The following is a 19,554-nucleotide window of genomic DNA, read 5'->3' on the forward strand; positions in this document are numbered from 1 at the left end:
GCTTTAGGAAGGCAAGAGCCTTGTGCAAGGTCACTAAAGAAACAGAACGGAGCCTGGCCAGCATGGCTCGGTGGTTGAGCATCGACCTATGAACCAGGAGGTCATGGTTCGATTCCCAGTCAGAGCACATGGCTGTGTTGCAGCTTGATCCCAAGGGCGTGCAGGAGGCAGCCGATCAATGATTCTCTCTCATCATTGATGTTTCTATCTCTCTCCCTCTCCCTTCCTCTCTGAAATCAATAAAAAAATTAAAAAAGAAACAGAACTGAGCCTTAAACCCTGCTCTTTCACTGGCATTTCTAGAATGAACCTCTTAGTTAGAAACCTATTGTCTAAAAGCCATATGGGCTAACCTGACTGGACTAATCTAATGATGAAATCCCTCTATCAATGACAACAACAAAAAAATAACTGAAGGAAATAAAAAGAGTGGAACTTTAACTTGCATGTGTAGTGAAAATTTCAAAAGCCTAAAAAAAAAAAATCAGAAATTGAATGAAGACTGTTATGAAACCTCTTGAGTCTGAGGAAATAACTGTGGAGTCTATTTCCTATATAACAGTTCTAATTATAAAGTCCTTAGGTAAAGTTCTTCTCCTTTATGTGAAGATTTGGGGGAGCACATAGAAAGACCTGTTTCAGGATACAAGGTTTAACCAGACACCAGATTTGGACACTGGATGACTTGAGAAAGCCATTTGTCTTTTCCTATAATCAGGCAGTGTTTATTTTTCTTGTAATAGTAAATGGTATTATGTTGTTTTAACAATTCTACTATTAATAATGGTGTTCCGTAAATCTGAACATGTTAGAGTGTGGAGAGTGGCTATAGTGTTTGGACAGGTTCAAAGCTCGGACTAATGAGAGGGCACAGTCCTCTCATGGCCACATGCAAGTCCCAGCTTGGAGGGCAAAGCCCTCCCAGCATAATTATAGCCAACAGCTATAGTTGTAAGCTTGAACCTATGGTCCGAACACATGGCCCCACATGCCTGAGTGATGTGGGCTTGATAGAGTTCAGGTGCATGTAACTGAGTAGGACTGAAAACCACGAGAATGTTGTAAACATCTTGACCACGCCCTTACTTTGCCTCGTGGAATCTGGCTATAAAATAAAGATGCGGCTTGTAGTCTGTGGCACTGTCGCTAGCTCTCCATCAGAGAGGGCAGCGTCCCATCCAGACCCAGCTTTCTTCTCTTATCTGTCTTCTCAATCCTGCACCACCTCCTCTCAGGCTCACCGAACCTGGCTGAGCTGGCACGGCACATATGGCGCCCAATGTGGGGCTGAGTATGCCATGGCCATGCTGGCTTGCCACATTAGAGAAATTCATTATTAATTCTCTGCAAAGTAATTTAAAATAAGATAAGTCTCAATTTTACACATTATTTTCTCATATAATTTGCCTGAGAAGACATAATAAAATCCATACTATGATCGAGAACTTCAGGTTTAGAACTTGTTTAATAACTTAGGACTTATCACAGCCATTACCAATTCAATCTAATGCAAATAACTTAAGCATTCACATTTCATTAATTTAAAACACTTTGTCCCACTAGTGCCACATTTATGTGTAAGCTATCTCAGTTTAGCAAAAAAAATAAATGACGGACGATACATGACATCTTAAACAAATCAAAGAAATGAATAAAGTTTTTAATATATGAAAAAAATGAATTTTGAGAGTGACAGCACTGTCAGTACAATACAGAACAATGAAATCCTAATGTCAGGACAGAAATTAAAGAAATGTATGAAAAATAGCATAAATCGTATATTCTAAGAATGCCATGCTATTCCTGAAAAAATGTGTCTAGTCTTTATTTCCTTATCTCTCAGAATGATAGAACAGTGTAATTTTAGCGTAGCAATGATATTAGATTTATAATTCTGGATCTAGCTTTCACTGACATTAGTTTTTTGTCTTCTTTTCATGTTAAGAAACTCTACAACTTATTAAAACTATGTGTTTTAGTAAAAAACAAAAACAGAGAATAAGAAATTAACTCAATATTCAACTGAACACATTAAAGATCCCTATTTCCTAAATGTTATTTATTTGTTTGTTTGTTTGTTTGTCTATTTATTTCCTCACCTGAGGATATGTTTTTATTGATTTTAAAAAGAGAGGAAGGAAGAGGAAGAGGAAGAGGAAGAGGGAGAAAGAAAGAAAAAAGGAAGGCAGGAAGGGAGGGAGGGAGGGAGGGAGGAAGGAAGGAAGGAAGGAAGGAAGGAAGGAAGGCAGGCAGGCAGGCGGATTGGTTGCCTCCCATACCCTGACCAGGGATCAAGCCTGCAATCTGGGTATGTGCCCTGACTGGGAATCGAATCTAAGACCTTTCAGTGTACAAGACAATGCTCAACCAACTGAGCCACACCAGCCAGGGATACCTTTTAAATTTAGTTACCATTCCCAGATAATTTTAGATGAATTTTGCTTATTTAAATTGACTTATGAAGAAAAGTGATGACATTTTTCTGAGATTCCAATGTAAGGGCACAACTATTATGTGTACTTTTGCTGATATTTAAACTCCAGAATAATAGTGCTTATGGACAAATAAAATGATATAATATAATAATAATATAATCTATTTATGTACATGGCTCTTACAATATATTCGAGAGAGCTTTATTAATACAAAGAATGACAGTTGTCAGAATTCACGATTCCTGGTTCAGTATAAATGTAAAGGTTACTCTAAATATTCTTTACTTATCAAGCAGTGGACTTACCATGGAAATCATAAATATACAGAAGAACTGGCTCATTCTGCCCAAATGCACAAAATGCAACCATATTTTCAAGTGGATGATAAGAAATGTCTCGAATGGGTGACTTGAATGGCAGGTCAGAATACATTGCTACTTGTTCTCCTAAATAAGAAAAGATTCAATAATGTGTATTGTTATTTCTTATTAGAAGATTATTCTGCAACTTATCGAAAATATTTATAGAAAGTAATATAAAGCTCATGTTTTCTACATGAAAACCTCATATACTTATAAATATTTGAGTACTACTGAATTACATAATTATATTTGTTTTTTCATTCTGTTGGCCCTCCTCTTTCTACTTCTCAATCCAAACTCTTCAACAAGATTTTCAAGGCACAAAATAGAGCGAGTTTAGAGGTACCTGACTCTGAGGTTTGACAGGGCTGAGCAAATGCCAGCTAACAAAGAACTCCAGAGAGAAGAAGGGAGGAACTGCAGGACTCTAAAACTGAAGAGACTCTCTGGTTGCGGAAGGCTTGGTGGGGATTAATTTTTTTCCAGAGGCTGTTTGAGGTATCATCTCCTTTAAAAATATATATGATTACTACTGGCTAAAAAATGCCTACAGCAGACGTCTAAGAAACCTCTGAAAGGCAGAATTCAAAAAGCAAAAACTCTAGATCCATTTATTTAAGAGGAAAAGAGATTTAACATTTAAAAAAATATATATATAACACATATATATATATACACACACACTTTATGGATTTCAGAGAGGAAGGGAAAGGGAGAGAGAGAGAAAAATCAGTGATGAGAGAGAATCATCGATTGGCTGCCTCCTGTACACCCCACCCTGGGGATCGAGCCCGCAACCTGGGCATGTGCCCCGACTGGGAATCGAACCGCAACCCTATGGTTCATAGGTCAATGATCAACCACTGGGCCATGCTGGCCAGGCATAACATTTCTGAATTGATGCTAAAATATAAAAATGCAGTAAGAAAAAAAAAAAACCAACAAACTGACCAGTCAAAAATGCCTAAAGGAAAGACCAACAGAATAAACAAGGGGAAATTAAATACTGTTCTTAAGAAATTATACAGTGAATTTCATAAAATTCTCTCTATTGCTAAAAATGTTTATGTAGTTATAGCTTTTTTAAAATAGCAAAGGTAAGACACAAATAAATTTCCCAATGTAATAGTTTATTTTATAGGAAAAGAAGTGAATTATAGTAATTCAGGTAAATTGTTACTGAGTTTCATACATCAAAAGCTTTAACAGGAATGTTTCTAATGAAAATATATTGTAGCTGTTTCACCACTCTATACCTACTTATACTCCAAATTCAGCTTGTAACGCTTGTATTTTACATTACAGTCCTCATTAAATACTTTTATAAGATCCACCATATCTCATTACAGACAAGAAAATAATAAACCTTAAATTATAATGTGGAATTCAAAATCCATGAATATATCAAAATAATAAAGAACAGAATTTAATATAAATTTAGACTGCAGCTGATTTCCATTATCAGCGTTCCAATTCCGGAAAACATAATGGAGAACCTGCAATCAGAACTTCCTTGAAAATTATTCCATAAAATGGTAGTTTCACACTTCTTCAAAAATAAAAACAAGTTTTAATTAAATATTTACCTGTTTCTGGGTTCCAAACATACACTATACCATCCTCACTTCCAGCAAAGAGAAAAGTCCCACAAGGTGTCAAAGTACTATGAATCTTCTCCCGATAATTTGCTGCTCCTACAAATTTCCTTGCTGCTAATCTTTAAACAAAAAAGATTTTACAAATGTAAAATCTGGGTGGTAAAAAGTTTTAAATACTTGATTTGCATTGAACAAACAATTTTTGAAAATCTGCTAAGTGGGAAACATTTTATGATGGATGCAGACTGAAGAACAGAGTACGGAGCTCAGGGAGTTTAGAATTAGTAGGAGAAAGAAGGAATGCATCAATGTAATACAGTAAGTGGATGTAGAAAGTGCCACATGAGAAGAAAAGAAAGAGTACTTTGTAGATTTGGGTAAGAAAAATTATTTCTAGCTGTGAAGAGAGACTACATTATGGAAGTAGCATTTGAGTTGGTTACTAAAAAAGGAACAGAATTTTTATTTTTTTCCATGTGATGAATTTTTAAAATTACACTTGGTTCTTGCAGAAACATTAGACAGACATATTATTAAATCATCTATTAAATACGGCGTACAGGCTTCTAAGCTTTTTTGCTTATGAAAAATAGCTAACCCGGTTTTAATTTAAAGCTTGCTATGTGCCAGTCAGGTACTATTATCATCCCCGATTTACAGAGAGGATATTACATACACTGCTCTGTTTTCTGCTTTTTTCTGTCAGCAAAAAATCACAAGTAATGGCCCTCTATGTCAGAATACATAGATTATGCATTATCCTTTTAATAGGTATATGTTATATCATTGTGTAAGTGTATCTTAAGACATTTCCTATTGTTGGACAACACATGCTATTTCCAGCTTTCGCCTACTATGAACACGATTTCTATAATAAATATTGCATATATATTTTTGTACTATTTTATTTATTTTTATTAAATTTATTGGAGTGACACTGGTTAATAACATTATATAAGGTTCAAACATACAATTCTATAACAAATCATCTGTATATTCCATTGTGTGCTCACCAGCCAAAGTCTAATCGTAATTTGACCTCCTCTTTATCCCCCATCCCATTTTTCTCTGGTAACCTTCATACTATTATCTAATTTTTTGCAGTTTTATATTATCTTAACATAAATTCTTGAGGTTACAAAGTCAAACATTTCTGCAGTCCTTGCCATCCTATATAATGAAAACCTAATATGCAAAGTGTTCGACCGTTCATTCGACCATTCGACCAGTTGCCATGACGTGCACTAACCACCAGGGGACAGACGCTCTGACTGGTAGGTTAGCTTGCTGCTGGGGTCCGGCTGATCGGGACTGGGCGAGACGGGCCAGACACACCCTGGAACCCTCCCACAGTCCCTCTCCAGCCCCTATTGTGCACCGGTGGGGTCCCTCGGCCTGGCCTGAGCCCTCTCGCAATCCGGGAACCTTCATGGGATGTCAGACTGCCAGTTTCGACCCAATCCCCACAGGCCAGGCTGAGGGACCCGCCCCGCCAGTGCACAAATCCGTGCACCGGGCCTCTAGTATGCTCTATTTTAAGTACTTTACATATATAAACTAGTTTATTCCCCCCAAACTCTTACGAGTATATATTATCACTCTCATTTGAGTGATGAGAAAAGAGAGACACACAGGCAAATCAGCTAGCAAGGGGTGGAAAAGGCCATATTTTATTCTAAGCAGTTTGCCTCTGAGACCAAGCATAATCTTAATGCTGAAAACTATATTGCTTAAAAAGAGAATTAACAGCCCTAACCAGTTTGGCTCAGAGGACAGAGCGTCAGCCTGCGGACTCAAGGGTCCCAGGTTCGATTCTGGTCAAGGGCATGTACCTTGGTTGCGGACACATCCCCAGTAGGGAGTGTGCAGGAGGCAGCTGATCGATGTTTCTCTCTCATCGATGTTTCTAACTCTCTATCCTCTCCCTTCCTCTCTGTAAAAAAATCAATAAAATATATTTTTAAAAAAAGAGAGAATAACAAAATCATACAGACTAAATCCCTCTGCCTAGAATACAACTTATATTATCCCACCTCTGAACTTTATTCCAGGATTTTCATGTTTTCCTACTTAATACACTTCCACCTTATCTAAATTCTCTCTCTTCTTCAAGATTAAGCTCAAAGGCCTGCCTCTCCATAAAGCCTATATTATAGCCACCACCTTTATTGTCAGAAAGACTCTATTATAGCCACCATCATTATTGTCATGAAAAATGTAATCCTTGTATTATCCTATCTAATAATAGACAAACATGGTAATTAACTGTACCTTCGCTACGCCTCCCATTGGCTAATCAGCGAGATATGCAAATTAACCCAACCAAGATGGCGGCCGGCAGCCACGCAGCTGAAGCGAGCAGGAGGCTTGCTTGCTCCAGTGATGCAGGAAGCCAAGGTTCCCCGCCTGCCGTGGCCCGGCTCTGAGCTCCAAAAGCAACAAAGTTTCAATTATAAAAGGTAAACAAACCCCAGATACCTGCTTTCAGCAGGCCGTGGCCTCAGAGCTGGAGCGAGTAGAAGCAGCTCCAGTGACAGAAACAAAGTTTCAATTATAGAAGGTAAATAAATCCCAGAATAAAAAAAAAGAACAAAAGGAGAGGCTGGGAGCTTCAGTCGCCGGCCAGCCTGAAAACAGCCCTCAGCCCCTCACCCTGACTGGCCAGGCACTCCAGTGGGGACTCCCACTCTAAAGGGGGTGTGGCCAGCCTGAAAACAGCCACCAGCCCCTCATCCAGGCTGGCCAGGCACCCCAGAGGGGACCCCCACCCTGAAGGGGGTGTGACCAGCTGCAAACAGCCATCAGCCCCTCACCCAGGCTGGCCAGACACCTAAGCGGGACCCCCACCTTGATCCAGGACACCCTTCAGGGCAAACCAGCTGGCCCCCACCTGTGCACCAGGCCTCTATCCTATATAGTAAAAGGGTAATATGCAAACTGACCCTAACAGCACAAAGACTGGGAGTGACTGGTCACTATGACATACACTGACCACCAGGGGGCAGAAGCTCAATGCAGGAGCTGCCCTCTGGTGGTCAGTGCGCTCCCACATGGGAGGAGCTCTGCTCAGCCACAAGCCAGGCTGATGGCTGCCAGTACAGCGGTGGTGGTGGTAGCCTCTCCTGGGTCCTCAGCAGCACTAAGGATGTCCAACTGCAGCTTAGGCCTGCTCCCCGCTGGCAAGTGGACATCCCCCGAGGGCTGCCGGGCTGCCAGAGGGATGTCTGATTGTCAGCTTAGGCCCTATCCCCCAGGGAGCAGGCCTAAGCCAGCAGGTGGTCATCCCCTGAGGGGTCCCAGACTTCGAGAGGCACAGGCTGGGCTGAGGGAACCCCCCTCCCTGCCCCCCGAGTGCACAAATTTTTGTGCACTGGGCCTCTAGTATATTTATATTCATTAAAAATAGATACTGAGACCCTAGCCAGTTTGTTCAGTGGTTAGAGCGTCAACCCTATAACTGAAGGGTCTCAGGTTTGATTCCAGTCAAGGGCACATACCTTGGTTGCAGGCTCGATCCCTGGCCCATGTGCCAGAGGCAACCAATCGATGTGTCTCTCTCACATTGATGTTTCTCTCTCTGTGTCTCTCTCCCCTCCCTTCCATTCTCTCAAAAAAAAAAAAAATCAATGGAAAAAATATCCTCGGGGGAGGATTAATGAAAATAACATACTGACTACTTGCTGTCTGCCGCACAGTATGGGTGCTACGTATAGAAAAAAGAATAAGCAGATTCCTGACCTAGAAGATCTCAGTTTAACCTAATTAAATGCTTTGTGCATCATTCTAGAGGCAGTACATCCAGATTGTAAACTCCTGATGAGCTACTTCTGCTAATCATGCTCCACCAGCACCCATGCCAGTGTCTTGGACAATTCTACATAAATATTTAAGGGCTTACCTGTTAGCCCTAAAAGGAGAACTGCAAAATAAACTAATATAGATCGCCACATTTGCCTTTCTAAAAGCAATAATGAAATCTGATAACATAGCTTCCTCCCCTTTGTTTTGCTGGAACTCAATACTGAAACAAAAGCACACCAGAAGTCCATGCTGACTCTCCCAGAACTCTACTTCTGCCTCTTACGTTAAAGGTATTTCCCTTCATAGGCCTTTTTCAGAAATAAAACAAAGAAACAAACAAAAAACAAGGATGAATTATTCAAAAGCCCTCCCATTCAATTATGACATTGTACCATAATACTATGCTATATCAGTATCATAGAGATAAAAGATATTCCATGACAGAAGTTCTTTTAAATTGTGAAAATAAAAACGAACTAACTACATTTCAACATCAAAACTATTCACATTTTGGGCCAGAGAATTCTTTGTTGCTGGGGGCCATCTTATGAAGTATAGGATGCTTAGCAGTATTGGTCTCCATCCATTAGGTAGAGAAACAACATTCAAAAATGTCCCCAGACACTACCAGATGTCCCCTGAGGGACAAAACTGTCTAGGTGAGAATCACAGCTATATTTTATAAATATGAATTAATTCATTACTTATTCTATGAGTGCTTAACCTGTCAATAGTGAAATATACTTACATTCGAAGATCCATAATTCTCAATGTACTGTCTTTGGTATGGATCAACAAACGTTTTCCATTGGGATGAACCTCCAAATAATTTATTGGAATCCCCTTAAACTCACTTTCTTTAATTTCCTAAAATGATACAAAAAGGACTATATATTACCACTGTAAAGTTTGTCTAATGTTAAACCCTTCTTAAAGTACAAAAGTAAAAATTATTTTAAGTTATAAGTTTTAATTATACTATACAGGATGCTTTAAAATTGTTTAAAAGGATTCCCGTTAATTTCAGTTTAAGGTTGAAAATAAAGCTGACGAAATGTATTTTTTGGTTGTTATCTAATACCACGTTAGTATGAGTCTTGGTAGTATATTCCCAAACAAGAAGCACTTCCTATAAACACATCTTTTAACATTGCACTTTTTGTTTATCATCATGTCAGAAAGCTTCCATTTTTTTTTTGTAAATTCAAAGTGCAGAATTAGGAGACCAAGATGGCGGCATAGGTAAACACCGCAGACTGCTGCCGCAAACAACCACTTCAAAAATACAACTAAAAGACGGAACGGACATCACCCAGAACCGCAGGAAGGCTGGCTGAGGAGAGACTCTTCAACTAGAAGGAAAAATAACAGCACACCGAGGCTCAGAGGAGGCGCAGTGTGGAAAAAACTCAGGTGCGGAGGTGCGCGCGCAAAGCGGGCTGGTGGCTGAGAGCGCGGTTGTCGTTTTCGGTCAGGGGGGAGTCTCAGACTCTGAGCTCCAGATACGGGCGAATCGCTGGGGACTCGGACCCAAACGGGAGAAGCGGGAGTGTCTGGCATCAGTTGGAAGGCAGCTTTCCCTCCGAGGTTTGCAGCGGTTCCGGGGGTTCTGAGAAGCAGAGCCTCTGGGAACAGGACTGAGGGCACCATAACGGCTCCCTCCGCCCGCCCTGTTGAGCCCGCCCCGCCCAAGCCCTGCGCAGAGCCATTTGCCAGATCGCCTCAGGCAAAGGCTAGATTAGCACCTCCCCAGAGGACAGAAGTTTTCCGCGGCAGACACAGCTGATTCACACAGCCAGTCGGCCTGGTGGTCAAATCCCTCTAGTATTAACTACAACAATCAAGGCTCAACTAGAACAAGACTGCGCACAAAGACCACTAGAGGGTGCACCAAGAAAGCATAAAAAATGCGGAGACAAAAAAACATGACAGAAATGGAGGATATAGAGCTAAAAAACGCAATTTTGAGGGCTTGCAATAAACTTCTGGAGAGCCTCACGAAAACTAATGAGACCCTCGATGCTATGATAAAGAAACTAGAAATTAAGCATACACGCTCTGAAATAAAGAATATTACACCCAATAGCAGACCAGAGGAGCGCAAGAATCAAGCCAAAGATTTGAAATGCGAAGAAGCAAAAAACACCCAACCGGAAAAGCAAAATGAAAAAAGAATCCGAAAATACGAAGATAGTGTAAGGAGCCTCTGGGACAGCTTCAAGCGTACCAACATCAGAATAATAGGGGTGCCAGAAGATGAGAGACAGCAAGATATTGAAAACCTATTTGAAGAAATAATGGCAGAAAACTTCCCCCACCTGGTGAAAGAAATGGACTTACAGGTCCAAGAAGCGCAGAGAACCCCAAACAAAAGGAATCCAAAGAGGACCACACCAAGACACATCATAATTAAAATGCCAAGAGCAAAAGACAAAGAGAGAATCTTAAAAGCAGCAAGAGAAAGAGACTCAATTACCTACAAGGGAATACCCATACGACTGTCAGCTGATTTCTCAACAGAAACTTTGCAGGCCAGAAGGGAATGGCAAGAAATATTCAAAGTGCTGAATACCAAGAACCTACAACCAAGAATACTTTATCCAGCAAAGCTATCATTCAGAATTGAAGGTCAGATAAAGAGCTTCACAGATAAGGAAAAGCTAAAGGAGTTCATCACCACTAAACCAGTATTATACGAAATGCTGAAAGGTATCCTTTAAGAAGAGGAAGAAGAAAAAGGTAAAGATACAAATTGTGAACAACAAACATGCATCTATCAACAAGTGAATCTAAGAACCAAGTGAATAAATAATCTGATGTACAGAATGAACTGGTGATTATAATGAATCAGGGACATAGAAAGGGAATGGACTGACTATTCTTGGGGGGGAAAGGGGAATGGGAGATGCGGGAAGAAACTGGACAAAAATCGTGCACCTAGGGATGAGGACAGGGGGTGGGGAGGGAGGGCGGAGGGTGGGGCGGGAACTGGGAGGAGGGGAGTTATGGGGGGGAAAAAAAGAGGAACAAATGTAACCTGAACAATAAAGATTTAATAAAAAAAAACAAACAAAAAAAACAAAGTGCAGAATTAACTTTCAAGTTCTGTTTCAGTCTCAGATTATTTCTTCACACACTTCCACTTGTTTTGAAAAGATATATCATCAGCAAAATATTCTGAAATAATTACAATTTAGATTGTAATTTTCGGTGTTTTCTTATAGCTACTTAAGGCAGCTATAGAAGACGCCGGACTAATCATGTCAAGAAATACATAAACTCTGATGAAGAATCTGCCTGAACAAGCCTGGCATTAATTAGAATAATAACCAAAGGTCCTTCTTGTTTGAAAAACCAGGAGGAAGAAAAAAATTACAAATGCAAAACTGCTTAGACTAAAGTCCACAATCGACGAGAAGTCTGCTTTAACGCGTTGGCAGAATTACAAATTATCCTTCTTCCCCCTTGAGGACTGCATATTGATTTTTGCCCCTTTCTCCGAGAGCAGTGATGGCGAACCTTTTGAGCTCGGCATGTCAGCATTTTGAAAACCCTAACTTAACTCTGGTGCCGTGTCACACATAGAAATTTTTTGATATTTGCAACCATAGTAAAACAAAGATTTATAAATATTTATTTTATATATATAAATGCCATTTAACAAAGAAAAATCAACCAAAAAAATGAGTTCGTGTGTCACCTCTGACACGCGTGTTATAGGTTCGCCATCACTGTCCTAGAGGGTATCCTCTTCAGAGGTGGGCTGGTGTCAGCAGAGGTAGGCTCCAAACTGCTACAATCCAGGTGAGCCTCTGCTATTGCTATTTGACACTAAGACCTGCTGGCAGCTGTTTTTTTAAAGTTGCAGGAAAAGTCAAACACTGATACACTGGATGGAGGTTTTACTGAGCTGAACAACAACCATTTGAGGGGGGAGATGCACTGCTGGAGGTTTCAGCAACTGGAGTAACACTCACCCGGATGCCAATGTGCAAAATACAAAGAAAACTGTATAACGAATGCTAGGTACAAATTCGAGGAAAGTGCTGGCAGACTTCGTGTTTGTAATATTCTCTTCCATATTTTATTTATTTATTTGTTTGTTTGTTTGTTTGAAGTATCACATATAGTATTACGTATGTCTCCTTTTTTCCTCATTGGCCACCCCCACCCCCCAGCACATATTTTTCTTTATGAAACTCATGCTTAAACTAGAAGAGGCCTAATTGTGAAGCCCAGGTTCTGTATCAAGGCAGCACATGGACACTTCACCTTAAAGGACAGAGGGACACAGCTTAGCATCCCTCACACGGCTGGCTGAGGAGAACCAGTAAGAAGCTGCAGTCTCTGGCTTGTCCTGGGGCATTAAGTACAAAGTCCAGCTCATTTCCTGACTTTTGGCTTCTGACTGTCTCAAGTAACCACACCAGGCTGCAGATTTTCAAGGTAAATTTCCCTTTTGGTTAATACGCTGAGGTAAAGAAACACATGCTTTTTAACAAAAATAATAGACTCTGCATTGTAGACTCAGATGATTGGAACTGGTGCCTTCAGGGACTGGCCAATCCCGCAGATACATAAGTAATTAGAATTCTTTTCACATTGTGTGAAATTAAGCTACAACATGAATCCTGAGCCATCATTCATGAATCTGATGATTTAAAATAGAATAGATGGTTTCTTAAACAGATCTGATAGACTCAAGAGACTTAACTAAAGTTCATGAAAATTCTTTTACATGTACAGTGTCTGTTCCTCACACAAGGACAACTGTTATAATCTATTATGAGGAATAATAAATTGAAACATAAATTACTACTTATAGATGGTAATGTAATATAACATATAAGCATAAATTTCAGTAATGAAGCACTGAATGCCAGTGCAAATTAGAGCTCAAGAAAATTAAAGGAAAGCCTGGCCAAAATAAAGAAAATTTTCACTAAGTTACTATATCATCAATTAGCCATCAGAAAGACATGGTAATTAATTAGTGATAACAGACTTTTAATAACAAAACCTTAATTTTTTTGAAAAGAGAGAACAGAATGCCCTGATGCCTTCCTTATTTTAAGGCCGTGTTGTTCAATGTTTTTTCTATTTCTTTAATTAATGAAATGTGGTTTTCTACCTTATTTACACTCCAGTGGCGCACTGAATGCTGCAAATCATTAACTTTGACGTAGGTATTCCAAACAACAATCACCCCCGTGCAGTCTCCTGAATACATGTGGTGACCTATTTAAGAAAATAAAATTACTCACTGATTAATGTTATGCAGAGGGGTAGAGAGAAATAGTATGAATTTGGGAAAAAGCATTCCAGTAAAACAGTCAAAGAATCCTAGGATTACCAGAAGATATTTCAATTTAAAGAGCCAGAAAACCAAACAGAGCTAACACTTAAATCCCAATTATCTTTAAATGAACTTTCCACTTGAATTATTTTTGATGATTTCTTCCCCTTTGGATTTCTCTGATTTTAATACAGAAAGAAATGAGCATCATAGTACATATGTATATTGCTCAAATTCCAAAGCCAAACAAATTATCTGAATTATCCAATATGTATCTGTATTGCTCACCTTTATCAATTTACATAATCTGCTTTATATTCCTAGAAAAACACCTTTATTCTAATACATACTGTTAGCATAATGCCTGAGACCCAGCAGGTACTCAATGATCAGAGAATGAATAAAATAAATAACAGGTGTACCAATTTAACATTAATTCTTTTTAAAATTATTTATTTATTTATTTTAGAGAGAGAGAAAAAGAGAATGGGGAGGCAGGAGAGAGACGGATAGATATTGATGTGTTGTTCTACTTATTCATGAATTCATTGGCTGATTCTTTTTTTAAATATATTTTTATTGATTTCAGAGAGGAAGAGAGAGGGGGAGAGAGATAGAAACATCAATGATGATAGAGAATCATTGATCGGCTATCTCCTGCACGCCCCCCACTATGGATCGAGCCTGCAACCCAGGCATGTGCCTTTGACTGGACTTGAACCTGGGATCCTTCAGTCCACAGACCAACATTCTATCAACTGAGCAAAACTGGCCAGGGCCATTGGCTGATTCTTGCATGTGTCCTTAGAGGGGATCACACCCACAATCATGGTGCACTGGGATGATGCTCTAACCATCTGAGCTGCCCGCCCAGGGCAACATTAATTCTTAAAGTCCACCCACCTTAAAGTTGAATGGAACATTACTAGTAGATACCATCAAGTTCAATTTCATGCCCACTCAGAAATGTTTTACACACCATTATGAACAGATGGCCATTCAGAAACTGAATTTCATATTTTAAAAAGTAGCTTACTCAAATGATAAACTGCTCTATGTATTAGGATGCTTTTTTTCCCAATTCTGAGCAAAGAAAATCTGTCTTCTGTAGCTTTGGCTTTATCTTTATCCACTGGAGCAACACAACTTAGCCAAATAATGAAGAAATTCTTCATCTCCCTCTTATAATCTGAGCTACTTCTATAATGACACAGTTTTCAGATACCTTTCTATTGTTGGCTGACTTTTCTGAAGGTGTTCCAATATATTAACAGCCTGAGAGTTGAACAGAGTACATTAGTAATATAACTTTAATCTGGATCCCATACTAATTAATTATAGCTATAGTCTACATATCTAGTGTCTTAAATAATGTAAGAAAGTGACTATTTGATAGATATAATACATTTCTCTATTTTTTTAGTTAATAAAATAATCTATATTTTATATCTTTAAATCACCATCTACACTATTCATATACTAAGATAAACCTTTAAATAATTGCAAATTTCCCTTCTATATGCTTCTGAATAAAAAAAATAATAATGTTAGTACATTTAAAATTTATATTTTCAATATTCTTTTGGGGTTTTCTCTTCATCTTCTTTCTACCATTTAAGTTAAAAGGCCATTTTAAGAAAAGTACTAAGGAGATAATCACCAACCCAATAAAATATATTTATGAAATTTGAAACATGACTGGTTGTTACAGCAAAGATTAGTTAAATCTAAATGTTTAGGAACTTAATGCCTTTAAAATTACAAACACAACTCCTTCAGTGCCAAATCTATGCCCAGGTCGATCATATAATCTGCAAAATATGCATAAATCTCAGTATACACAAACAATCATCAATACATAAACTCCCTCTCATGCTTAAATATTTATTATCCTAGTAAGATAAAGCAAATTTTAATTATTCATACAACTAGCTTTAATTTGGAATATGTTCACTGACATACCTTCAATATCAAAACAGAGAGAGTTGATGAAACTCTTGTGAGTGTCAAAATGCCGGATCAATATGGCAGGATCCTCTTTCATATCAACTTTCCATATCCGTACCACAGCATCGTAGCATCCTGTAACCACCAGCTCTTTTGCAGCTGGGTGGAACTTAGCCGTGTAGACAAAACAAGGATGAGGTAAAAGTTTTAAAGTATTTGTATTGTTTATTTCATTTTTCCATATCCTGGAAAAGGATAAAAAGTTATATGTTGCTTCTAAAAGACCCAAGTTTCTTTAAAAGTTTCTCTAGGAATCAGTATAGCCAATGGGATGTAAGTAAGCAAGTGACAATGATAAACTAAATTTAAATTTTGTAACTAAAAATTAATCTAATCACATATTTGATGGCTGGGGTTCTTTACATTTGACAAAGCTATGTCTTACAGTTATTATCAAGCGTAATGGTGAATTTGTTTACTAATTATAATTTATACTATCAAATTAAAAACTGTATTTGTCTGTCTTTGTAAAATCTATCTACTTTTGACATTGATTAAACAAATAAACATCAAATAATTGGTAAAATATTGCATTTAATACAATATGCATAAAAATAAGATACAGGGAGAAATTTTAATGATTTCCCATTTAGGTTATGAATATGCTTTTGCAAAGTACTTACTAGTGGAGGGTTAGATAATAGGATACTCTATTAACTTTATATTAGTAATACAGATGATAAACATGAAGATCTCAAAGACCTATAAGCCATAATGAAATTACTATATAAATACTTTAGTAAAATAAGATTAAAATGCCAGAAAACAGACAACTCAATATTAAGCACTCTCATTATCTCTACCTATAAATAATGGATGATTAAAAATATTAACATTATTATCACTGCTATAGTCTTAACTCTAAGGGTTAAGCTGTTATGTCAATTCTAATCAATGTGTAAAAACAGGTAAAATCTAGCAACAGACAGGTGCTATATGAGTGTGGAATACTGGACTTTTAAAAGATTAAGTTACTAGAATTTGAAGAATACATTAATCTTTTAATATGGGGATTTACAATACATCCTTTTAATTACTGCCTAAGAACTAATGAAAATTAAGTCAATAAAAAAAAATACAGTTGCTATTCAAGAATAACATTCTATGAATTTTCTCAGCAGCTGCTTAAATACAGAATATGATTTTCAACTACTATGAATCCAAACTAATAATGAAGGAAGTGAAAGAACATGTTTTCAAGTATAAACAAAGCACATGTGTCAGAATAGAAACACTTTAACCATAGTAATACTTTCAGTGAACTTATGTTACATGAAATATAACACCTCCCCCTGCTCCTGAGGGGCGATCGGGGCCAGCAGCCACCTCTTGCACCCACTGCCAGCACCATCAGTGCATGGGAACGGCAGCGGCGGGAGTGGGGCTGCGGCAGGAGGGGCCAGGCAGGGGCTCGGAGGATGGGCCAAGACCCGCCCCTGTGCCCACCACAGCCTTGTGGCCCACAGTTCCTTTCAAGGTGTATGAATTCATGCACTGGGCCCCTAGCTTTAAAATAAAAACGAAGCTTTTTATGGGAAAACAAAGCTGGTATCAATGGTAGCTTTAGTCACACAATCAATGGTAGAATCCAAGATCAAAACAAATGTATTAATGGGTTTTGGAAAATATCAGGCTCATCATGGACAGAAAAGAAGGATACACAAATTTGTAAAGACCAGATGTCTGTAACAAAAAGTTACAATTGGAAAAGAAAAACCATACCAAAATTAAAACAGTATATGAAGAGAGAGGGCGTGGGCCTATTTGGGACCATTATACATAGAAAAGTCTTTGATGATTGAAGATAACTAAAAAAGGAGATTTAGGTTAAATCTTTATGGCCCGGAGCTATCCAGGTAGGAAACAGTTACTAAAGAAATACTACTGATGACAAGTAACAGTGATCTCGAGGAAGACAGAAGTGGAAGACAAGGGCAGAAACCCATACTGCTGCCACTTTCAAGCATCGCCAATTCTCTTCCTTTCAACTTGGGCCTACTCATTGTATGTATTCCTTCCCTCTTTTAGAACCTCACTGCCTTTTTCACTCTAGCCACCATGTTTCTTTCTTCACTCAGTTAATCCTTCACAATATTTTTATGGTGTAAGGAGTCCTAAATTAGTATCACTTTCAAAGCTACATAAAGAAAAAAGCTTACTTTATTACAATATATTACATGTTGTGTGGGGAAACCAAGATGGCTTCAAGAAAGGGTGAAATCTGACCTGGGTTTTGAAGGATGATTATGAACACACAATGGCTCACAAAAGGCACAGAAATGTTTATTGTGTGAGCTGGGCAGGAAGGGCATTTAAGCATAGGGAGAATAGGAAAGGTAACAGGGCATGGAGATGCCAAAGATGTCAATGATATTTCAAAAGATGGTATGGATAAGGCAGAGCATTAATGGGAAGTGCACAAGAGAGGAATGTAAGGCCAATGAGAGACAGCCTGTCATGCCATGCTAAGGAACTAGAACATTTTCTAAAGGGCAGTGGTAATCAGAGATTTTTTAAAATCAAGACATTATGGAAGATGATTTTGGAGGAGGGTAAGGTAACAAGGGCTTGAATTAAGGAAGACCACAGTAGGGAGGATAAAAAGGATGATAGAATGGTGAGCCCTTTAGGAGAGAGAATTGACAGACTTTAGTACTACTTAGACGTAGAAATAAATGGTGGAAAGAAAAGAAAAGATGAGGACTACTCTTGAGTCCCAGCCTGGGAGACAGCGGGGATAAGGCTGTCATTAAAAATATCTATATATATGTAAAAGGTGAATATGCAAAGTGTCCCCTCAGGAGTTCGACTGAGAGACCGGGAGTTTGACCACTCTCTATGACATGCGCTGACCACCAGGGGGTGGCGCGGAATGAAGGAAGGCCCCACCAGAAGCTGGAAGGCCTCGATCGGCCCTGATCACCAGCCAGTCCTAGGGATACTTCCCGTGCATGAATTTTGTGCACTGGGCCTCTAGTATCGTATAAAAGGACTAAAAGAGAAAGACAGAGTTTAGTAATTTGGGTAAGTTTGGTTTTGGACTTGAGGTGCCACTGGACACAATCCAGACAGAAGTGTGGAATAGAAAGTCAATCTCAGAAAAAAGTGGGAGGTAAAGGTCATTACCATAGAAGTGGATTCAAAGCCAGGGAAGGCAAGAGAGGCCAGGATAAGCACACCAAACCAGGGAAGACAATCAAGTAAAGAATCTTGAAGATAAACATGTATAGAGAATAGGTAGAGGAAAGGAACTAAAGAAAGAGAATGAGAATTAGTTGGAGTCCTAAAAAGAAAAAAAAGAGATTGTCACTAGAAGCCATAAATTGAAAATATTTTAAGACTGGTCAATAATTAAATACTGTAGTGAAGGCAAGAGAGTAAGAACTAAAACTGGCCAATGGATCTGGAAATTAGCAAATAACTGCTGACCTCTTGAAGAAGGTTTCCATAGCATGGTGGGAGTAAAAGCCAGACTAACTGGGCTGAAGTAAAGACAACTGTGTGTAGGATGCTCTTGATGTTGTAGAAAGAAAAATGATGTGGTATTTGGACGGCAGAAAGACTTGAGAAAAAGATTTTTTAAAGATGAGATTTGAGCATGCCGTTGACCCTAGAACAACATGAGTGTGAACTACAATGGTCCACTTACTTATATGCACATTTTTTAACGTATTTTGAAACTGCATTTTTGATCCGTGGTTGGAGATCGTATATGTGCTGTATTTCTAAGATGAGAGTGCAAAATAAATAGAAAGATACTAAAGAGTCAAGAGATGTAAGAAATAGAAGTTAACAGGATTGTAGATTAAAGGGCTGCGATTAAAGGCACCCATACTTCTTTGCTAAGAGAGATGGACAGAGTAAAGGTGGGTACATCCTATCTAATAAAAGAGAAAACGGTAATTAGCCGTACCTCCGCTACCCTTCCCATTGGCTAATCAGGGCGATATGCAAATTAACTGCCAGCCAAGATGGTGGCCGGCAGCCAGGCAGCTTGAAGCGAACATGAGGCTTGCTTGCTTCAGTGACGGAGGACTCCAACGTTCCCCGCCTGC

The 19,554-nt window shown here is 38.7% G+C and overlaps 1 protein-coding gene across 22 annotated transcripts in view; it reads right to left on the reverse strand.

The window, feature by feature from the left end:
• The window catches only part of AHI1 (Abelson helper integration site 1), a 218,305-nt gene that overhangs the window by 163,320 nt on the left and 35,431 nt on the right, over positions 1 to 19,554 (reverse strand). For all 22 annotated transcript variants that reach the window (XR_001360698.1, XR_001360699.1, XR_001360697.1 and 19 more), the window contains 5 exons: positions 15,455 to 15,684; positions 13,328 to 13,434; positions 8,945 to 9,063; positions 4,384 to 4,514; positions 2,741 to 2,881 (listed from right to left, as the gene is read on the reverse strand). Coding sequence is in view for 19 of the 22 variants with exons in the window: in XM_014533846.1 (XP_014389332.1) it covers positions 2,741 to 2,881; positions 4,384 to 4,514; positions 8,945 to 9,063; positions 13,328 to 13,434; positions 15,455 to 15,684 (728 nt within the window). In the remaining 3 variants the exon portion in view is untranslated. The remainder of the gene's footprint in view (positions 1 to 2,740; positions 2,882 to 4,383; positions 4,515 to 8,944; positions 9,064 to 13,327; positions 13,435 to 15,454; positions 15,685 to 19,554) is intronic.

The sequence above is a fragment of the Myotis brandtii genome, unplaced genomic scaffold, assembly GCF_000412655.1.
Source record: "Myotis brandtii unplaced genomic scaffold, ASM41265v1 scaffold123, whole genome shotgun sequence".
NCBI classification, from domain to species: domain Eukaryota; kingdom Metazoa; phylum Chordata; class Mammalia; order Chiroptera; family Vespertilionidae; genus Myotis; species Myotis brandtii.